Source organism: Schistocerca americana, chromosome 2 (assembly GCF_021461395.2).
Source record: "Schistocerca americana isolate TAMUIC-IGC-003095 chromosome 2, iqSchAmer2.1, whole genome shotgun sequence".
NCBI classification, from domain to species: Eukaryota; Metazoa; Arthropoda; class Insecta; order Orthoptera; family Acrididae; genus Schistocerca; species Schistocerca americana.
The window spans coordinates 709,361,778-709,382,347 of record NC_060120.1 but is presented as its reverse complement, the minus strand read 5'-3'; the positions used below and the strand labels follow the sequence as shown (position 1 = coordinate 709,382,347).

The window sequence follows — 20,570 nt, the reverse complement described above, 5'->3', positions numbered from 1 at the left end:
ACGTTGACACCTGGACACCTGGTGCCACATGTCTCCGGAAACGCATGTAAGACTCCATGACACGAAGATTACATGTCACTCAGCATCACCGTTGTTTTTCATTCTAGGTGTGAACCGATAAGCTATTTGGCAGATGGTCATAATGTTTGCCTCGTCAGTGTGGACTGGAATTTACTGTGATCTGCGTGTTATGACGCCCCTTAAAGCACTGACTTTCTACCTAGATGTGCCTACGAAAAACAATCCACACATAAAGTCCAGGTCACAAACAAGCAGGGGAATGTAACTGAACTCGATCCCTTCTCTGCTCCCTGGGAGTGAGCAGGGGAGAACGTTGTGCTTCGAGCACATGTCGTTTTTTGGTCGGTACGTCAGTTTAGTGACTGATTTTAGACCCGCACGAAGGAATGCGCACGGAAGACCTCCGTAAGCAGTCTCCATCACTTTATAAAGTTTTTGTAGTTCTTTTACATGAGGTCGTGTATTGGGCAACACTGAGAGACAAAAAAACGACGTGGCACCAAGGAATTATTCAAATGGGACGGAAATCGATAGATGTGAGATATACAGGGTGTTACAAAAAGGTACGGCCAAACTTTCATGAAACATTCCTCACACACAAAGAAAGAAAATATGTTATGTGGACATGTGTCCGGAAACGCTTACTTTCCATGTTAGAGCTCATTTTATTACTTCTCTTCAAATCACATTAATCATGGAATGGAAACACACAGCAACAGAACGTACCAGCGTGACTTCAAACACTTTGTTACAGGAAATGTTCAAAATGTCCTCCGTTAGCGACGATACATGCAGCCACCCTCCGTCGCATGGAATCCCTGATGCGCTGTTGCAGCCCTGGAGAATGGCGTATTGTATCACAGCCGTCCACAATACGTGCACGAAGAGTCTCTACATTTGGTACCGGGGTTGCGTAGACAAGAGCTTTCAAATGCCCCCGTAAATGAAAGTCAAGAGGGTTGAGGTCAGGAGAGCGTGGAGGCCATGGAATTGGTCCGCCTCTGCCAATCCATCGGTCACCGAATCTGTTGTTGAGAAGCGTACGAACACTTCGACTGAAATGTGCAGGAGCTCCATCGTGCATGAACCACATGTTGTGTCGTACTTGTAAAGGCACATGTTCTAGCAGCACAGGTAGAGTATCCTGTATGAAAGCATGATAACATGCTCCATTGAGAGTAGGTGGAAGAACATGGGACCCAATCAAGACATCACCAACAATGCCTGACCAAACGTTCACAGAAAATCTGTGTTGATGACGTGATTGCACAATTGCGTGCGGATTCTCGTCAGCCCACACATGTTGATTGTGAAAATTTACAATTTGATCACTCTGGAACGAAGCCTCATCCGTATAGAGAACATTTGCACTGAAATGAGGATTGACACATTGTTGGATGAACCATTCGCAGAAGTGTACCCGTTGAGGCCAATCAGCTGCTGATAATGCCTGCTCACGCTGTACATGGTAGGGAAACAACTGGTTCTCCCGTAGCACTCTCCCTACAGTGACGTGGTCAACGTTAACTTCTACAGCAGCAACTTCTCTGACGCCGACATTAGGGTTATCGTCAACTGCACGAAGAATTTCCTCGTCCATTGCAGGTGTCCTCGTCGTTCTAGGTCTTCCCCATAGGCTGGAATGTTCCGTGCTCCCTAAGACGCTGATCAGTTGCTTCGAACGTCTTCCTGTCGGGACACCTTCGTTCTGGAAATCTGTCTCGATACAAACGTACCGCGCCACGGCTATTGCCTCGTGCTAATCCATACATCAAACGGGCATCTGCCAACTCCGCATTTGTGAACATTGCACTGACTGCAAAACCACGTTCGTGATGAACTCTAATCTGTTGATGCTACGTACAGATGTGCTTGATGCTAGTACTGTAGAGCTATGAGTCGCATGTCAACACAAGCACCGAAGTCAACATTACCTTCCTTCAATTGGGCCAACTGGCGGTGAATCAAGGAAGTACAGTACATACTGACGAAACTAAAATGAGCTCTAACATGGAAATTAAGCGTTTCCGGACACATGTCCACATAACATCTTTTCTTTATTTGTGTGTGAGGAATGTTTCCTGAAAGTTTGGCCGTACCTTTTTGTAACACCCTGTATGTGCAGACAAACAACTGATTACAATTTCAGAAAACTTGGATGATTTATTCGAGGGAAAGAGTTTCACAAATTGAGCAAGTCAATAACGCGTTGGTACATCCCTAACCCTTATGTAAGCAGTTATTATGATTGCTACTGGTTGACAGAGTTATTAGTTGTCCTCTCGATGGATAGTGTGCCAAATTCTATCCAACTGGCACGTTAAATCGGCAAAATCCCTTGCCGGTTGGAGGGCTGTGTCCATGATGATCCAAATTTTGTCAACGGCGGACAGATTCGGCGAGTTTTCTGGCCAAGGTAGGCTTTAGCAAGCACGAAGACAAGCAGTAGAAACACTTGTCGTGTGCGGGTGGGCGTTATCTAGCTGAGATATTAGTCGGAGATTGCTTGCCATAAAGGACAACAAAACGGGACGTAGAATAGCGTGACGGGCCGCTGTGATGTAAGGGTGCTGTGGATGACAACCAAAGGCGTCCTGCTATGAAATTAAATGGCACCCCACACCCATCACTCCTGATCGTCGGGCCTTATAGCGGGTGACAGTCGCGTTGGGATTCCACAACTCCATGGGGCGTCTTCTGCCTGAAATCTGATTGACTGTCTTCAATGATGACTCTCGCTTCGGAGCGAGCCCGATGGCCACCGATGATGGGTCTGGAGACACCCCAGACGTAGGTGGGATACCAACCAGACAGTCACGCGCCATGTGACCTGACAAACATGAGTAATGGGTCTGGGGTGCATTTTCTTTTGGTAGTGGGACCCCGTTGGTTGTTATCCATTGCACCTTTACTGCACAGTGGTACGTCGATGATATTATACGCCCCGTTTTGTTTCCCTTCATGACAAGCCATCCCGGGCTAACATTTCAACAAGATAATTCCCGCCCGCACACGGATGGGTTTGTATTACTTATCTTCATGCTTGCCAAATCCTACCTTGGCCAGCAAGACCGCCGTATCCCTCCCAGTTCAGAATGTTTGGAGTATCACGGGCGGGACCTCCAATCATCTCGGGATTTTGACGATATAACGCGCCAGTTGTACAGAATTTGGCATGATATCCTTCAGAAGGACATTCAAAAACACTCTGACAATCAATGGTAACACAAATAATTATTTGCTTAAGGACCAGAGGTGGACCAAGGCGTTATTGACTTTCTCAGTGTGTGAAGCTCTTTCTTTGAATAAATCATTCAATTTTTCTGAAATTGTAATCATTTGATTGTCTGTACATGTACATCAGATTTACCGATTTCCGTCCGATTGAGGGTTCCTTCGTGGTGAGTATTTCTTTTCTTAGGGAATATTTCCAGCTAAACACATTTAAGTACTGCATAAAATATTAAACCTGCAAGTAGAACTGTATTTACCTTTACAACTAGTTATATAATATGTGAACTATTGAACCATACTTCGTCAGTCGTGCACCATCTTGTATCTTGAATAGGAAGCGGGTCTTATACCATGAAATGTGTGATATTTCTAAATTGACTGAATTTCGTTAATTTTTTAACAAATTTACATATGTTTAGATGGAAACTTGTGTTAGTACTCAATAGGTCCAGTTTTATAATATATGTAACTGGTTTTTGATAACACTTCTGCTTGGTTGTATTTGATTCAATGGTTACTAGTCTTTCGTAGAACAATTAGCGGATATACGAATAAATACATTATTTAAAAGATTTCTTCGACGTTTAATGAGAAAAAAAATATTTATTATGTAAAAAGAATGTATGAAAATGGGGAAGAAATGGCTTTAAATATTTTTGTTATTTACTTTTTCAGTACGAACTTTGTTGTAGAACCCCTTATTTACGTGTGGTAATAAAAATTCATTTAGACAGAATTAAGCACACTTAAAATTACGTGAACCGTAGCAACCCTCTCCCGCTGATAAATTCAAACTAACTGATTAATAACATTTATGACTTTGAAAATTATTTAAATTAATTTTTTACTTGTTTCGGCCTTGGCACACATTTTCTAAATGCAGTGGGTTTTTAAATATTTACTGAATTCTTTCCCGGCGTTAGCTATGGAACACAAGACTGTCTCTGTTAGCATAAAATGGTTAAATGTTACCAAGCCGACCTGAACGTTTAATTATCATTGACAAAACACATTTCACTATACGTATAAGTTATTTGCTTTAGAAATTGAAAGAACCAACAGATTAACAACTTCAACTTTAATTATCCGCCTACGAATGCACAAATGTAAAACCAGTAATAAGTTCAGTCAGCCTCAGGATCGCTGTAAAAGAAAAATATTTCGTAATTCACTGCTAATTTTACCTGCTCCCGATTTACGGGTTTGGTTAATTTTATAGGGGAACAATTTTTTAAATGTGCCGCCGCTGCAAATCGTTCGGTCGCGGCATAGCCCAGCAACACCAACGATAATCGCTAAAAGTGCTGAAAATTCTTTAAAGAAATATTATAGATGACGTGGGCAAGCTAATTTACATTAGTAATACACAATTTTGATAAATTATAATGTATTTAGACCACAACAATAATTAAAGTTACACATCTTTATAATTTCTCCTCTAATGGCGGCTAAAGATAGTTACAGACAAAAGAAGTCTACTCATTCATATAATGCTACGTCACAGGTTCCTCTCCCTCTCAGCTCTCGAGGAAGACGACAAAGAATGCACATTATGTAGTGCTTTTTATAGTATTGCTGATAATGAATATCTCTTTGTAATCTTACAACATTATTTTCCTCTGTGGCTATATTTTACATTTTTTCATCGCAGATATTAACATATTTCGTAATTACATTATGAGTATAGAAATATTACAATCGTAAATACATCGAGAATATTATTATAGAAAATATTACAATAATAACCAACGTCCTTTATACAAAATTAAATAATATTTTTTGTTAAACAATTACTGTACATACGAATTGCTTTTTGTTGGTATGAACTGTACGTAGTGTTCTCATTACCGTACACATTCCTAACAGGCGTGCCACAGTTGTTGTTAAGCATTTGCAAATGTGCACGGTCGAGTTCAGCAATTCTGTGTGTCATTTCATTTTATTAGTAGTGTGTGTGCTGCCAGGGAACGTTACAGACGGAAACGCGTTTAAATTTCAAAGGAATATTTGTTCCTAGGCACATGACTAGGTTCTTCTTTGGAAAATGTTTTCGTATTTGGAAAAACCTTAATCTTCCAGAGTATTTTTGTAATTTTATAAAAAAAGGCTGCAACACTTAAAAACGAATACTATTATTTAAAAATGGAATAACGAAGTATATATTAAACTTCTATTATAGGACTGGCTAGAGGAGAAATTCTGAAGAGTGCTCCAAGTGCAACACTCTCTCCTACAGAAAGAGTTCGGCCGTATGAGTTGACGCTTCGTTATTAATAACCATTACCTATTGGCACCAGTCTAGCAGTAACACATTTCATAATCAGCATGGCGAACAAATAGTGTGTGCTGTGGATACCATGCTGTAATATGAAATAATGCTGAAAGAATAAGTAATGTCTTTTCTTTTATTGCAGAAAAACCCGCAACGAGAAATTCCTTGCCTGGACGATAACGGTTTTTTCCTAAGTGAAAGGTAAAAATACTTCTCCATTACATATGGTCTCTGTAATGTTTATGACCGCTATACAGTAAATTTACACCTACAGAATTAAGAAACGTAAATTTGTTTTTGTATGAGACACGTTTTTCTGCAGTATTTATTGTTACGCTGGAGAAACTAAGTTTTCGTGGTTGAGTAACGTAAAGCTGTAAGGTTCCCTCCCGATATATTGCATTTGTCGTTTCAGCATCGCCATCCTGCAGTACCTGGCTGACAAGTACGGCCCCGGACACAGCATTTACCCGCGGGATCCGCAGCAGAGGGCCCTGGTCAACCACAGGCTCGCCTTCAACGTTTCCACGTACTACGCTCGAATAGCAGAATATGCGGTTAGTATGAGAGACCTTTGTAACACCAACATTTCTAGTGCATACCTTTAAAAAGTCATCTCACACTCGTCGCTTTACATCGGACGGAGCATAGGCAGTTATTGTCAGATATAAGTTCCCGACGAAGAAAATATTAAACCTGTACTTCACTTTCTGTCTATTTCCATCTCCCAAGGTCTTGCCAAGATCACCTCTCTTCTTTCGTAAGTGGAAAGTAAGTGACTCCAAACGTGCCACAAACCTGATTTCAACAACGCCATCATGTCATCCTGTATCTTCGTCAAGATCACGTAAAGTCGCGGTGTCATGACAAGTTAGATGCTAAGGTAAATTACCTAAGGCGTTTTGGTGGAAAATAAGTAGTCTCCAAAATTATGTCGACACATTTGTTTATTTATTTATTTTTAGCCAAAGTACTGTGACACAGCACAAGCTTCGGGTTCATTTCAAATGATATCGTAAGGAGGTCGGACCTTCTATTGAAAGACAAGGTTCTCTTTATCGACATTTCAGAAAAGTTAAGACTTAATGACGACTTCATATTTCACCTTCCCTTTCCCCTCAACAGTCCCCCTCGCGACTCCATCTCCGTCGCTAACACCACAATAAACAGTATCAGGCAACTTTGCTATTTCTGCTTGAGGTAACTTCGGGTTTCACGTTTAGTAATTCTTTAATTCCAGTTATTGAAAATTAAAAATATACTTTTACCGTCCCGAATAGTCAGCGAAATGTCAGGAGGAATCGAGACCTCTGAAAAGATCATGAAATACATAGCTCAACCTATGATTAGAGAAAAATTATTTCTTGTTGTATTATCAAATAAGCTATTTTTTTAAGTACGGTCTTTTGAAACAGCCAGAAGAAATGTCTCATTTAAAACAGTGGAGAATTCTCAAAATACAATGTTGTAGACGGTGTCGCGTGAAGCTCAAGATCGACGGGCTTAAGTTAATTTGTTTCTGAAAGACTCTTCCACATTATGAAATATTTTGAGCCAAGAAAGGTTCAGCGTTTGTCTTCACACGACAACTAATGTGCAATAGATGTACACCTTCTCAGTTATTAGACAGGACGATTTCCGTGTCGGTGGTACTAATTTTAACGCAGTTACGTGCGACTGCTTTCTTGCTAATCATACATCTGCCCAGGGTCACTGCTAAGGAAATGAGGTGGGTGATTTGCGCCCAGCAACCGTATCTCAGTCCGAGAGAGGTCAATGCTTCGATCTGTAAAGGAGGATTTTGATATTATGATCTTACCGGCACATAAAGGCAAGGGCAATTTCCGTCTTCTGCAGACCGATGTTCTTAAGCAAGATGAACCAGCTATATGATGACTCTGAATGTCACGTGACCTTATGGCCAAAATACCTAAAAAAATTTTGAGCTCGTCAAGAACAGCACGATCTCTGACGCTGTGGCCAAGGCACCCCTTCTATCCCAGGCTACGTGGATTGCCTAAAATTCATAGCAATAGCATTCTGCTTCGACCAGTTGTGAACAATACTGGGGTGTCAACAAACAAGTTGGGAAAACATCTAGCAACCCAATTAGGCCCTTTAATATGAAAATATGAGCTTAGAAGTCTTCGTTTGTCGGCTCAAGAACTAACGACTCGCACCATCAGATGTGCTCCTGATTTTTGACGTAATCTCACATTCCACTCGACTGCCATTGCAGGAACCTCTGTTGCTCACTGGTAAAAATATGGAAGGGGAACTTGTCGATTTGTTCATGCATGTGCTCACCTCGACCTATTTTTATTCAATGACCGATACAGACAGAAGTGTCACAATGGGCAATCCTTGTCACCCATTTTGTCTAATCTTCTTATGGAATGTTTCGAGCAAGGAGCACTCCAATCGGCTGAGCGACTTAAAACCTAGGTCCTTTTGCTGATAGATAACATCTTTGTATTTTTGCTCGCGGCATTGCATCGCTGGACGTATTTGTACAACATCGAAATTCTCTTCATTTTAACGTCAGTTTCAAAATGCTCGTGGAGAAAACCGGCGAACTACCGTTCCTGGACGTGTTCGTGCGGAGAAAAGAGGATGACACCTTGGGTCGTGCTGTATACTATAAACCAAAACACACAGACTTACACTTACAGACCAGCAGCTGTTACCATACTGCACAACGAATGGCGCACTTAGGATGTTTGTCCACAGAGAACGAGCCAAATTTGATTCAGTTTACCCGATGAGCTTCGTAACCTCAGTGTCGTATTCCTACAAAATTGACATGCTGATGGGGATATTCGGCGTGCCTTACATACGACGCATTTTAAATAATATGAGAACTAGAATAAAATGAAGAAGAAAGAGGGCATCTTACCACACGTCGTTGGCGTTTCTACAAAAATAGGAATATTAGCAAAGAAACATATAGCTAAATCTGTCTCCTACCCGCCAACGGATTTCAGTGACGGACAGTCTTGGTTTGAGAAGGTCTTGTAGCTGTGGAAAGTCACTCATTGGACGAAGCTGTCACCTGGTGGAAGACAGATCCAACGTACATCGACGACACGCAGCTCCAGACCAAGCAGGGAAATCTGCAGTGGCAAAGCACTGTCTCAGAATCGGGTGCAATAAGTACAAAAGGACCAAAATTCTCTCATCTACATTTTCTTTCTAGGATATCGCAATTAAAGAAGAGGTGGAAATTCGCAACTTCATAAAGATTGTGAACGGAGATATAGGGTTTCAGCTTAGCATAGCATGGGACCCAGCGCTGGCAATATTAAAGTCACAGCGAACACAGGGAGAAACCATCGGTCATAAAACGAATTACTCTATGGTGGCGTCTTGAATATTCGGATGAAAACAGCGACGATGGCCGCATTCTAGCGCGGACGCGTATTTCGGGAGGCGGCTTCATACAGTCGGCGCTGGGGTGGCCTGCAACAGCCTTAGCGCGTGTGTCGAGCTCTTTCGTTCATCATCTCATGTGTGGTGTAGCTGTCCTTGTCAATATAGATCCGGAAATTTTCACTATTGGTCACCGAATTTGGCACCTTCATTCCCATACGTTTACTACTTAGACTGACAGAAATATAATACTTCAGTCATAACTCAGCAGTTTGTTCGTAGCACCTGAAGATGTCGGTCACTTGCGCCGATGAGAAATTGTAGGGATTTCAGAACGGCATCCAACGAGTACCTCGAAAACCGTTTCTCAAATCGGTCCGTCACGAAAGCCTCAAGCAACACATAGTATCTGTTATCAGGTTTTTCCACGGTATACCTTTAAGCGTGTCAGCACGATACCACCGCTACCGAATAAGTTGATTCTGAAACTACACGCACTTTTTTAGGCAACAGTAATCGATTTCCGGAACTTGTAACTGAACTGCTAAAAGCATATTTCAAAAATCAGTCTGCAGTACAATGCGAAGTTTACACGGCTTCCTAGACATTGTGCCATTTGCGACATTTAGCTATAAAAACTTACGTCACTGTCTAAGATAGTTCCTTGAAGGAGCCCAGATATCCGAAAGGTTAAGGCAGTAATGTTTTGTTGGCGTCGACGTTGTTAGGAAGAAAGCGTAGCGAGTACAAGAGAAAATGTGCTGACTGTCCTAGTTAATCGGTTCCGGCGCGAGATGTCAGTTGCTCCGCTTATGCCCCAACGAAGTAAGGTACATGTTACTAAGGCGAACGCAGCACTCGGTCTATCCATTCATGAAATTTATATTGTGATCGAACGGAGACACTGCAAAGTGATGTGGAACAACATAGGTTTTAGAGCGTAGAATAATAAGCGCTTATAGTCACAACAGAAAATGATTTTATTTAATATAGGACCACCTGTGACTATTTACAGGTGGTTTACATTCAGTTACATGTTTCCATGTGCTGGAGATCACTGTTTAAATAAAAAACAAAGAATATGATCATGACTAAATAGAGACAAATGAAACATTTGGAAGAGGCTAAGCGAAAGTGTAGCAAAATATTATAGTACTTAGATATAGTTGGTGTATCCATATCATTTTCGCGTTACATTTATCACCTTTTTGTACAGAAATACTTCGCTTTTTACACATAACTATATGTTAGTTACCATGATAATCATTGGTGCTTCCATATTATGTCTTTGATCAAATAGTTTCACTTCAGATGTTGGTAACTTCAGACACAAGCACTCACAATGTAGTTATTTGCAAAGCAGAGGTTATCTTCAATCAGCTTAAGTCAAAGAAGTAGAAATATTCTGCATTTACAGATACATAACTGTAAAAATGCTAGTTGTGAGGGAGCCATTCGTTACGTTTCTCGATTTTTAAAATATTTCATTACAGATGTATACAAATGACTTTCTTTAAAACTCAGTTTGTTCACTGAGAATTAGGTGTAGTGTTCTGGACCCATGGACCTAAACTTCGAGCTCTTCAAGAAGATTCATTTTCTGTCCTTTACTGACAGTGTATACTATCTGTAGGTTGTCTTTAACGTTTGTGGCTGAGTGGTCACATTCTTTTAGATGTGTTGCAAAAGTGAATTTATCAAAATTATTGTGCTAGAAGACATCCATGTGTTTCCAGTATCTTCTAGTGAACCTCCTTCCTGCCTGGCCTATGTAGAATGTGGACAATTGTAAAATAAAAGTATGTCAATATGTGATTATATGTGAGGCTTCCTGTTTGTCTTGTTACAGTGGATGATGTGCTGTTGTAGCTTACTCTCAGTACCGCAGATATTTGAATACCACTGTGATAAGAAAGGTTAGCTACTTGGTATTAAATTTTTCCTATGAATGGGTTGCAAACTAATGTGTGTGTTTGTTGATGTGACTCTGATTTAGGAGTGGTGTACTGTTTTTAATTTGTTGTGAAGTTTATCAATTATGATTGGATTGTATCCATTTCTGTGTGCAATTACTTTTATAATATTAATTTATTTTTGTTCATCAAGAGGACTGAGTGGGACTTTGTGTATTTGATTGAGTGTGATAGCATATTATGTTTGATGCCTTTCTCAAGTAACCCACTTTCCACCTTTGTAAAATGTGATAGTGGTGGAGTTTATTACACTGTCATAAAACGTTTGTTTTGGTATGGGAGGAGATTCTAATTGTTGTCTTAGAATTGAGAGCAAATAATTTCTGATTATGTCTAGTTGACACGAGTTCTTCTTTGCTAACTTGGTCACTGATTTTATCTAATATCTACATGAATTCCATGGGAGTCAAAGAGTTGTTTAGTGGCAGGTGCAATTTGAGCATTTACTTGTTGAGAGTATCTTTGCATTTATATAATGATTTGATTTCATATTTTAACCACATAGTTTTACAGTTTAGCTTTGCAGTTTTGGCTGGCTGAGTGTGCTCCTTACGCTAATTTTAATGTAATTTGGTGTTACTTTAGAAAAAAAGGCAGTTTTTGTTAAATTTCATGGCCAGAATGGTCTTAATCATATTGATTCCCATGTGCTAAATGCGCTCACCATTTGTGATGCATGACTAGGTAACATGAACTGCATTTTATCCATAATGGATTCAGTTGAACTTCGTGACTGTTCTTTGGTAGAGTGTAGAATAATAACCACTACTAGTCACAATAGAAGGTGATTTTATTTAACATATATCAGGTTTCAGGATTGTGTCCATCTTCAGGTGGTTCACATTAAGTTATATGTTTCCATATTCAGTACTGGAGATCACTGTTTAAACCAAAAACAAATGATGTGATGCCAAAATAAACACAAATGAAACATCTAGAACTGGCAAAGTGACTTGTGTGGCAAAATATTACAATACATACATAAAACTGTTGAATGCATAACATTTTACATTACATTAAGTTATATGTTGCCATATTCAGTGCTGGAGATCACTGTTTGAATAAAAAACAAATGATGTGATGCCAAAATAAACACAAATGAAACATCTAGCAGTGGCTAAGCGACTTGTGTGGCAAAATATTACAATACATACATAAAACTGTTGAATACATAACATTTTACATTACATTTATCAGATATTTTAACAATAATATTTCGTTTCTTACAAGATAACTGTACATTAGTCACTTTATATTATGTCTTTGATAAAGTAGTTTCACTTGTGAAAAGAATTTCTTAATTAAAAACAGCTATAATCTTATGGAAGACATCAAAGATTTACCAATACTACAGGGTGTCGAATCTGACTCAATGGGTGTAATAAGCCCTTACACCAACATACTTATTCAAGACACAATGAACTGCAAGAACTAATCCTGTCACATAATTATTTCACTTTTAATAAATAAAATTACAAGTAAGAATATAATCTTGTGGTGGGTGGAAGTACAGCAGGAATCCTTGTAGATATTTACGTTAAGCACGTAGAAAATCAATTGTTAAAGTCTGAATCCTTATTTAAAGACAAGCTAATTTATTACAAAAGGTATGTTGATGATACCATTATCTTGTAGAATGGTACACCTGAAGAGATTGAAAAGCTTGCAAATGCTCTCAGTAGCATACACAACAACATTAACTTTAGTGTGGAACATGAAGTAGATAAAGGAATCAGTTTTCTTGATCTTACAAACTCTAATGCAAACAACAAATATGCCTTTAAAATTTACAAACAACTGATTACCAGTGATGTTACCATAAACAACACTTCCTGTCACCAAATACAACAAGAAAAAGAAATTGGCGTTCTTAGATCTACTCTCAACTGTATACACAAAGTCCTACTCAGGCCTCTTGATGAATAAAAAGAAATTAACATTGTGAACGAAATTGCATACAGAATAGATACAATCCAGTTATAATTGGCAAACTTCAGAAAGAAATGGAAAATAAATAATGCACCCCTTCTAAATCAAATTCACAACAACCATACATTTGCTCACATCCTGTTTACGGGAGAAATTCAATGCCAGGTAGCCAACCTTTTTCGTAAAAGCGGTTTTCAAATATCATTCAGTACTAACAAAACATTGCAACAGCACATCATTCACTGTAACAAAATTATCAACCAGTGCTGCAGCTAATGAAGTGTTTACAAACTTCTATGTTACAATTGCCCATAATTTTACATAGGCCAGACAGGAAGGAGTTTCAACACATCTGAAAGAAGGTGACCACTCAAACACAGACAATAAAGACAACCGACAGATACTACACACTGTCAGCAAAGGAATGAAAATGAATCTTCTTGAAGCGCTCAAAATTTACATTCATAGGTCGAAATCACAACAATTTCCAATGTACAAATAAATGTTACAAGTAAGTCATTTCTAAACAACTTTAATGAAATATTTTAAAAAACAAGAACTGTATACTATAGCCCCATCACAGCTAGCAATTTTTACTATTACGTATCTGTACATATAACATCTCTGTACTTCTTTGACCTCTGTTTTTCAAATGTAAACACGTTCTGAGTGCATGGTTGGCAGAAGGTACCAACATCTAAAGTGAAAATATTTTATCAAAGATATGACATACAAGCACCAATAATTAGCATGGTGACTGATATAGAGTTAACTTGTAAAAACCGAATTAGTTTTGCACAAAGTGGTGATATATGTAATGTGAAAATGATATTGATATACTATCTTTATCTAAATATTACAATATTTTGCAACACATGTCGCTTGGCCCCTTCCAAATGTTTCATTTTTGTCTACTTAGTCGTCATCATGTTATTTGGTTTTGATTTAAATAGTGATCTCTAGCACTGAGTATGGGAACTTGCTACTGAATGTCCACCAGCTGAAGGTGGACACAAGCCTGAAAACGGTCGCATGCTAAATAAAATAACCTTCTGTTGTGACTGGTACCAGTCATTACTCTACACCGTATAAAGGAACGGTCGCAGAGGTAAACTGTATCATTTATGGATAAAATACACACCTTGTTTTCTTAATTATGTTTTCCTATTTCAGAACTCTATCTGTGTTCTTTTGTTGGAAATGCCTAGCTAGCCTCCGCATTTGGCTTATGTATAACGTCAACAAAAATTCACGTTTATGTTCGCGACTTCCAGAGACGATAATGAAAGTTTTACAGGAATATAAACCCACTGCAACATGTGAAATTGAGGTAATCCATTACTGATGGATGATCATTGGAAGTCAGAGACCATACGACACTCAAATGACGTTGAAGTGGATCATTGTTAAATTTTGCCCTCAGGACGTAGTGGGATACTCCGAAGGCACTGCCAATTTGCTCTTAGAGACTGGAGAGTTTTTTTGGGAGCGAAGCTGTTATTCTTACCAGCGAGAATACTTCTCCATTTCATTAACGTTTTGTGAGCCTTTTACGTTTTATACAAAACACCATTACGAAAATAAGTGTCTCCACTAAGCTGTTCATATATCGAATGACTCATCCCGTTGATTCGCTTTCTTCGAATCACATTGTTTTAATTTGCCTAAAGTATTTTACACCGTTAGCTATCGAATCATGGAATAACCGCAGAGCTAATCTTACATTCATTCGTTCAAATGACTTCTTGTCCAACTGAGCGGACGTTTACTTGTGGTAAACTTTCAATTCAGCGAATGTTGGAAAAGTATCTCGTGCATAAACTCGTCGAAAATAATTACAGTTCATCATCTCACCGCTGAAAAGTACATAAGTTTTATCACAGAAATTGTTTCTTACGCTACTAGTTGTATGACTTCTGAAAACATCCATACTCTAGAGCAAGTAACTGTACTTTTTATGCCCATAATACCTAGACCTGTATTTGGTTGACTGCCGTAAGAAGCGAATGCTATAGTTCTCGTACCAGCTTGTTCTAGCTAGATAATTATTTGAATCAATATCTACGAGACAGCACCAGGAGTTGTGTTGAGACTTGCATACGCAGCAACAGACTGAATCCAGTTATGCAGCTGAGGAAGGAACATCAACACCAAAGCATAATTTTCCAAGAGTATTGCAATTGTTTGCAGTGTATTCCCCTAAACTGACGGAATAGTTAACTTTCAGCGAAGTGTTTCTGAAGTAGTTTTCCTTGGAACTTAACTTAATAAAACAACACTCCTTTGTTTCCATCTTGTCGTTCCTGAAAATAAGCCTTAATTGCTTCCACAAACTGTGTATTAATTCCACATGAGAATTTGACATCATTTAATAAATTTCGAGGATGCGTTTCGAAGGAAAGTGGCAACAATCCCTGATTCAAATAATGTCTGTATCCTGCGGGCTAAATAATTTTTAAGAGTACCTGTCCAGAAGAATCTCATCATATGGCATCCCTTATTGTTTTTCAATTGGTTTTTCTTTGACGTAGTGTCAGTAGGTACTGGGAGATGAAGAAGCTTGCACAGTATAGAGTAGCATGGAGAGCTGCATCAAACCAGTCTCAGGACTGAAGACCACAACAACAGTGTCAGTTACAATTTTCCATATCTTACTAAGTTTTCAATTGACTAGGACATTTGATTGAGCCGTGAGAGATGATTTCACAAGAGATTAATTCCTGCAATCGCTGCTCTTAATTTGTTACGTAACCACACAACTTCCAGTTTCTTGCATTTCTATTTTCTTTTTAATTAAATTAAGCTCCGACCGGTACCTATCAGATTTGTACATTTTCTTCGACAGAGGAAACGCTGCCAGACATCGCAACTTCATCTTATTTACCACCTTCTTTGCCGCAGGTTCTCTTTCGCCAGTGTTCTACGAGAAATTATCCTTTGTGTAATGTTTTCGACACGTATTTTAGTGAAAAGAGAAATAAATGAGCAACCGTTCATGGTTTATGAAACCACCTTTATCTTTACCTGTGATACATACGTCTGATTTCGTTTTTCGCCGCCGACGTGTGACACGCTTCCAGAACAATTGAGAATCAGATCTCTGTCTTCACGAATAATTGAATAATTGCTCTAATCCATTTTGAAAATTCTACTCCGTTTTTTAGCGGCGCAAAAAATATTTACCTTTGCTTTCTCTGGAGCTAGATCTGCACGCTGGAACGAAAACAGTGAGCATACTTTGTTCTTACAAGATAACGATTCAATCCGACAAGCCAAAACCCACCCTGAAATTTCTTTTGCAGGAACAACACAACAAGAGAAATGCGTTACAAAAATTTTAGTTGATAGGCCACACCACTAGCATCTTTTAAAAAACGTTGAAGTTGATTATTTTTGTCGCTCGAGGAACCGCATATGACAGCGGTTTGTACAGTTCTTCCTGTCTAACGCGTGATCGGCCGTGAGAAGAAAGCATATCACCATTTAGTGTAAATATCCGGAGTGACACAAGCTAATTTGAAGCATCCAAACCATACAAAACATTTTACATATCATTAACGTTTTGAATAAAAGACAACTAGTAACGACATCCAAACTTTTGCATGTGTAATTCATATAAAGGTAACTAACACAGGAAAATAATTCAAGGGAGTCTCTGATGTAACATTACAGACGATTTTCATCAATGGTGACTTTAATTTATTGAAATGAATTATATCTTACACATACATCACTTCACACAAACTCCTGTACCACAGACCTTATGATAATTTTTGTATAATATATATTTAAGTAACAATAAAATAGTTCCTTATTTGTTACCCATAGTCGTCACAATAAAAGCGACGTGTCATTTGTAACATTTTCCTCACATCAGGAACATCTGACGAAAGAAAATTTAATGCTCTCTGTACACAGTAATTACTATTTTTTTTTTAGACAGAAGTGCGTTGAAGTAAGAAATGGTTCTGGTCGTTGTTCTGCTTAATTATTTAATAAAATTGCAACCAAATAGCCATATACAGTTACTTTGCTTAACATTTTATATTTCCATTTACATTTTACATTTTTGCATATTCAGTTATCGATTTCACTCTTTTACTGCACAGTTCTATGTGATATCGCTCGCAGGCTTCGTTACACAGTTCACATACACATGTTGTGGTTGGGTCGTGATAAGTTTTGTTTTTGCAAATTAGGTGATGAAAGCCGTGAATAGAAAATATAGTTACGACATGTCGCAGCTCGAAGTTTGGTGCTGTCCATGTGCGGTTCGTCATTGCTTCAGTGCCATAGAACTCCGGTCATACTTTTTCTCGTTTCTCCTCCATGATCTTCAGTTGATTTCTCGAAGCCGTGGTGTGTGGCATCATATACCGAAGATTGATGTCTTCAATTAGGAATGTCTCTCTCGCTAGCAGGTACACTAGTCTAGATGTTCTTTCTGTCAGGTGGTCCCATACAACCTCCATCCCGTAGGCCAGGATTGGCAAGATTTTTGAGTTGAATAATTTCATGGATGTTTCTAGACTGAGTAGACGGATCTTTTTGATATCCTGTATTGCTATTATTGCTTGGGTTGCACGTTCTGTTGTATGTTTTGTGAAGCATTTGGCTGTTGGTTGCAATGTCACCCCTAGGTATTTAAAATCTGATGAGATTTTTATTTTTTGTCCTCTGATGTTGATTTCCGCATTCATGGGTGTTTTGTCTCCTGTTCTGAAAATCACCATTTCTGTCGTTGTTATGTTTATGTGTAGTTTGTGTTCACTGCACCATCTGTCTATTTTCTCAATAATTTTCTGCAGCTTCTGTATATTTGCTGAACCTATGGCTATTTCGTCAGCTTATGCATATACGTATACATCTTCTCCATTTTCTCCAATTCGGAGTACTTCTTCAGTGGCAAGAATGTACAGCAAAGGGCTCATTGAGTCACCCTGTAAGACTCTGTTCGATTGCAGAATGAGGTTCGAAAAAGAGAGGGTGTTTGATATTGTAGTTAAGTTGTATTCGAGGATTAACTTGACTATTCTTGCCCATACGCTACCTTCTCCCATTGTGTTTTCCAGTTTTCGGACTATGAGATCTCTTTCCAGTAGGTCAAAGGCTTTGGTAAAGTCTATGAACACTGTATTGCTCTGCTTATTGTACTGCATACCAAGCATACTCAAAGCAACTCGTAAATTGTGCCAATGCAAACTGATAATGCACAGATGACAGAAATTTAAGAATGCTGTTATCCTGATATACCTGAAATCACCCGCAGCTATCGGTTATTACATTGTTCGACAACTTTCTTACAAATACTTCCCACAGACGAAAAAATTCCTCATCGAGAGTTATACTGGTTGTTCTGGGTGGAATCTACATTATATCAACTGTCTTTTCGTCGTCCTCCTGAAAGACAGAGGTGTCGTTATTTCCAGGCAAGGATCCAACAAAAACAATGAATTAATTTCTGCAACTGGGTAGAAACTGTTTCGAATGAAAGGTTAAAAATTGTTGTCTCCTGTTTTTCCAGAATTTGGTAGGTCGGTTATAATATTTTTTACACTAAACAGCATTACTTCAATTTTGGTCCTAAAAAGCCTTGAGTTCCCTGAAGACAGAGATAAAGCTGCAGTAACCCTCTCATACTTATCATTGTCATAGTTGAATATGAATGTGTCATAGCATTAATTGATTGCACAACAGACTGTATCTTTTTATCACCTGGAAATGATAAAGTGCAGTTTTCTCGCAGTTCTTTCACAAAACCTGACTGATCGTCGTTACACGCAGCAGATGTGAGGATAATAGAAACTTGGTCTTCAGGTCGACTGTAAATTAACGGCGTCTCCTCAACAGTTTTACTTGAAGGAAACTTCGTAGTTTTGCAACTTCCCGCACTGTACGATTTCTAGAATTTGCTTAACTGAGTCAAAGAAGACTTAAAATCAGCAATGTTCATCTCAATTGCAAATCGAGGAGCCCAGTCTCGTAGACCTCCATCGGTAAAAGTGCATCGCCTCTCACGAGCAGCTCTACATGATTCACATCTTCAGAAACCTCCTGTAAATAACTGGTGTTCATGTTACTTATTCGGGTTTAGGGGTTTATGTTGGTTATTGGGGTAACGGGACTTCGTGGCCACCCCGTAAAGTAAATCTTTCGGATGTTTCTCTTTCACAGTTTCGTGAGTTTCATTTCGGCACGTATTTATTACTCCGTTGTAAGTCTTTCTTACATTATTATATCGTTCACCGCCAGCTTTTACCAAGCAAACCGGGTTTACACACTGCTTAACATTAAGCATTAAACAAAGTGAATGTTAATCATTTTTAACTTCAGTGTTAACTTACATTAGCGCAAAAGCAACTGATAATTATTATGGATATTAAGTAAGTTGCAAATTTGAGCGAACGGTAACTGCAGACAATTGTTACAATGAAATTATGACGAAAACTGTAATTCATCATACACGTTACGATCGCACTGGTTCGTCTTAACTTTCTACCAATGAACCTTTAACCAAGGACATGCTAATGCGGTCGTCGCATGGAACCACTCCTAGGAGTCCAGCAGTTGGATCCGAAGAACCACTGCCCAATTAATGTAGACCCTCATATTCACGATGTGAAATCACAATGCAAAAGTACAGGCTCAATGCCGTCTTGGAGGCCTTGTTGCAAATGCACAGTCAGCTACGACTCTGCTAGGGGTGTACATGTCTCCAGGCGCTTGGCGAGCTACGAATCTGTCTATTTTCAACGTTAAAAAAAATTGCAGGGCATATTAACAGCCAAAATTTTGACAGGGTCTTTCTTCTGGTGCATTGTTACTATACAAAAAAAAATATCAGGGCATGTTTTCACTTGTCTCATTGAACCATTTCTTTGTTAGATTTCTATAACTACGTGCAACTATAACTCTTAACATCTCTTTATCTCCACAGCCTTCCATCTTCAGCGTTCACTCATAACGCCGTAAACAAACTTACAAAATAAGTGCAGACAAAAGCCAAAAATACCGTACGATTACGCAGTTTCAAGCGATAGTGCTGCTCACAGTTCACGGACACGCCACCTCTCCTATGCTAACGCGCGGGCAGTCAACACACTTTCTCTGTTGCTCGATATGGTGGAAGCATTGACCCTGATGGACAAGATTGGACAGAAAATCTGAGAAACCGTAGGAATCATCCCAATATCCTCCTCCTGCGATTTAGAATAGCGACGGCATATCTAAATGAGAATAACTAGTCGGCGATTTGAAAAACACTTCTCCAGAACACAGTCTGTTGCCTCAGTTATTTGTTAGCACTCACCACACAGACCGGACACCACATAGAGTGTAGTAACAACCCTTCAATATAGTTCACAAATGGCATCTGAATCACAAATTTCTCTTTCGAGTGGAGGATAGACATGCTAGATCCGTCATTGAACATCTAGGCTCCTGCGTATAATTTATCTGGTAAAATGGTGGAAACGAAAACTATTGACATTCTGAAAACTTTGGACGAAGAGTGGTGAACGTTGCATAATAAGAAAATTAAGATATTGTTAGTAGTAGTAACACTTTAACTCGTACTTTTCATTCATTTGAATGTAGGTTAAGACACTTTTCTTTTTGCAGGTGGCACCGATATTCTTTGATTACAAGAGGACTCCCGAGGCTCTTAAAAAACTGAAGATAGCTCTGAACGTCTTAAACACCATCTTAGAAAGACAGGGAACCAAATTTGCAGCAGGAGGTTTGTATTAACTTACATCTTTATATTGTTTTGA

The 20,570-nt window shown here is 38.9% G+C and overlaps 1 protein-coding gene across 1 annotated transcript in view; it reads left to right on the top strand.

Moving 5' to 3' along the window:
- Positions 1 to 20,570, top strand: part of LOC124595866 (glutathione S-transferase 1-1) — a 63,267-nt gene that overhangs the window by 31,607 nt on the left and 11,090 nt on the right. The window contains exons 3-5 of the mRNA XM_047134773.1: positions 5,670 to 5,728; positions 5,943 to 6,084; positions 20,419 to 20,536. Of these exons, the coding sequence (XP_046990729.1) occupies positions 5,670 to 5,728; positions 5,943 to 6,084; positions 20,419 to 20,536 (319 nt within the window). The remainder of the gene's footprint in view (positions 1 to 5,669; positions 5,729 to 5,942; positions 6,085 to 20,418; positions 20,537 to 20,570) is intronic.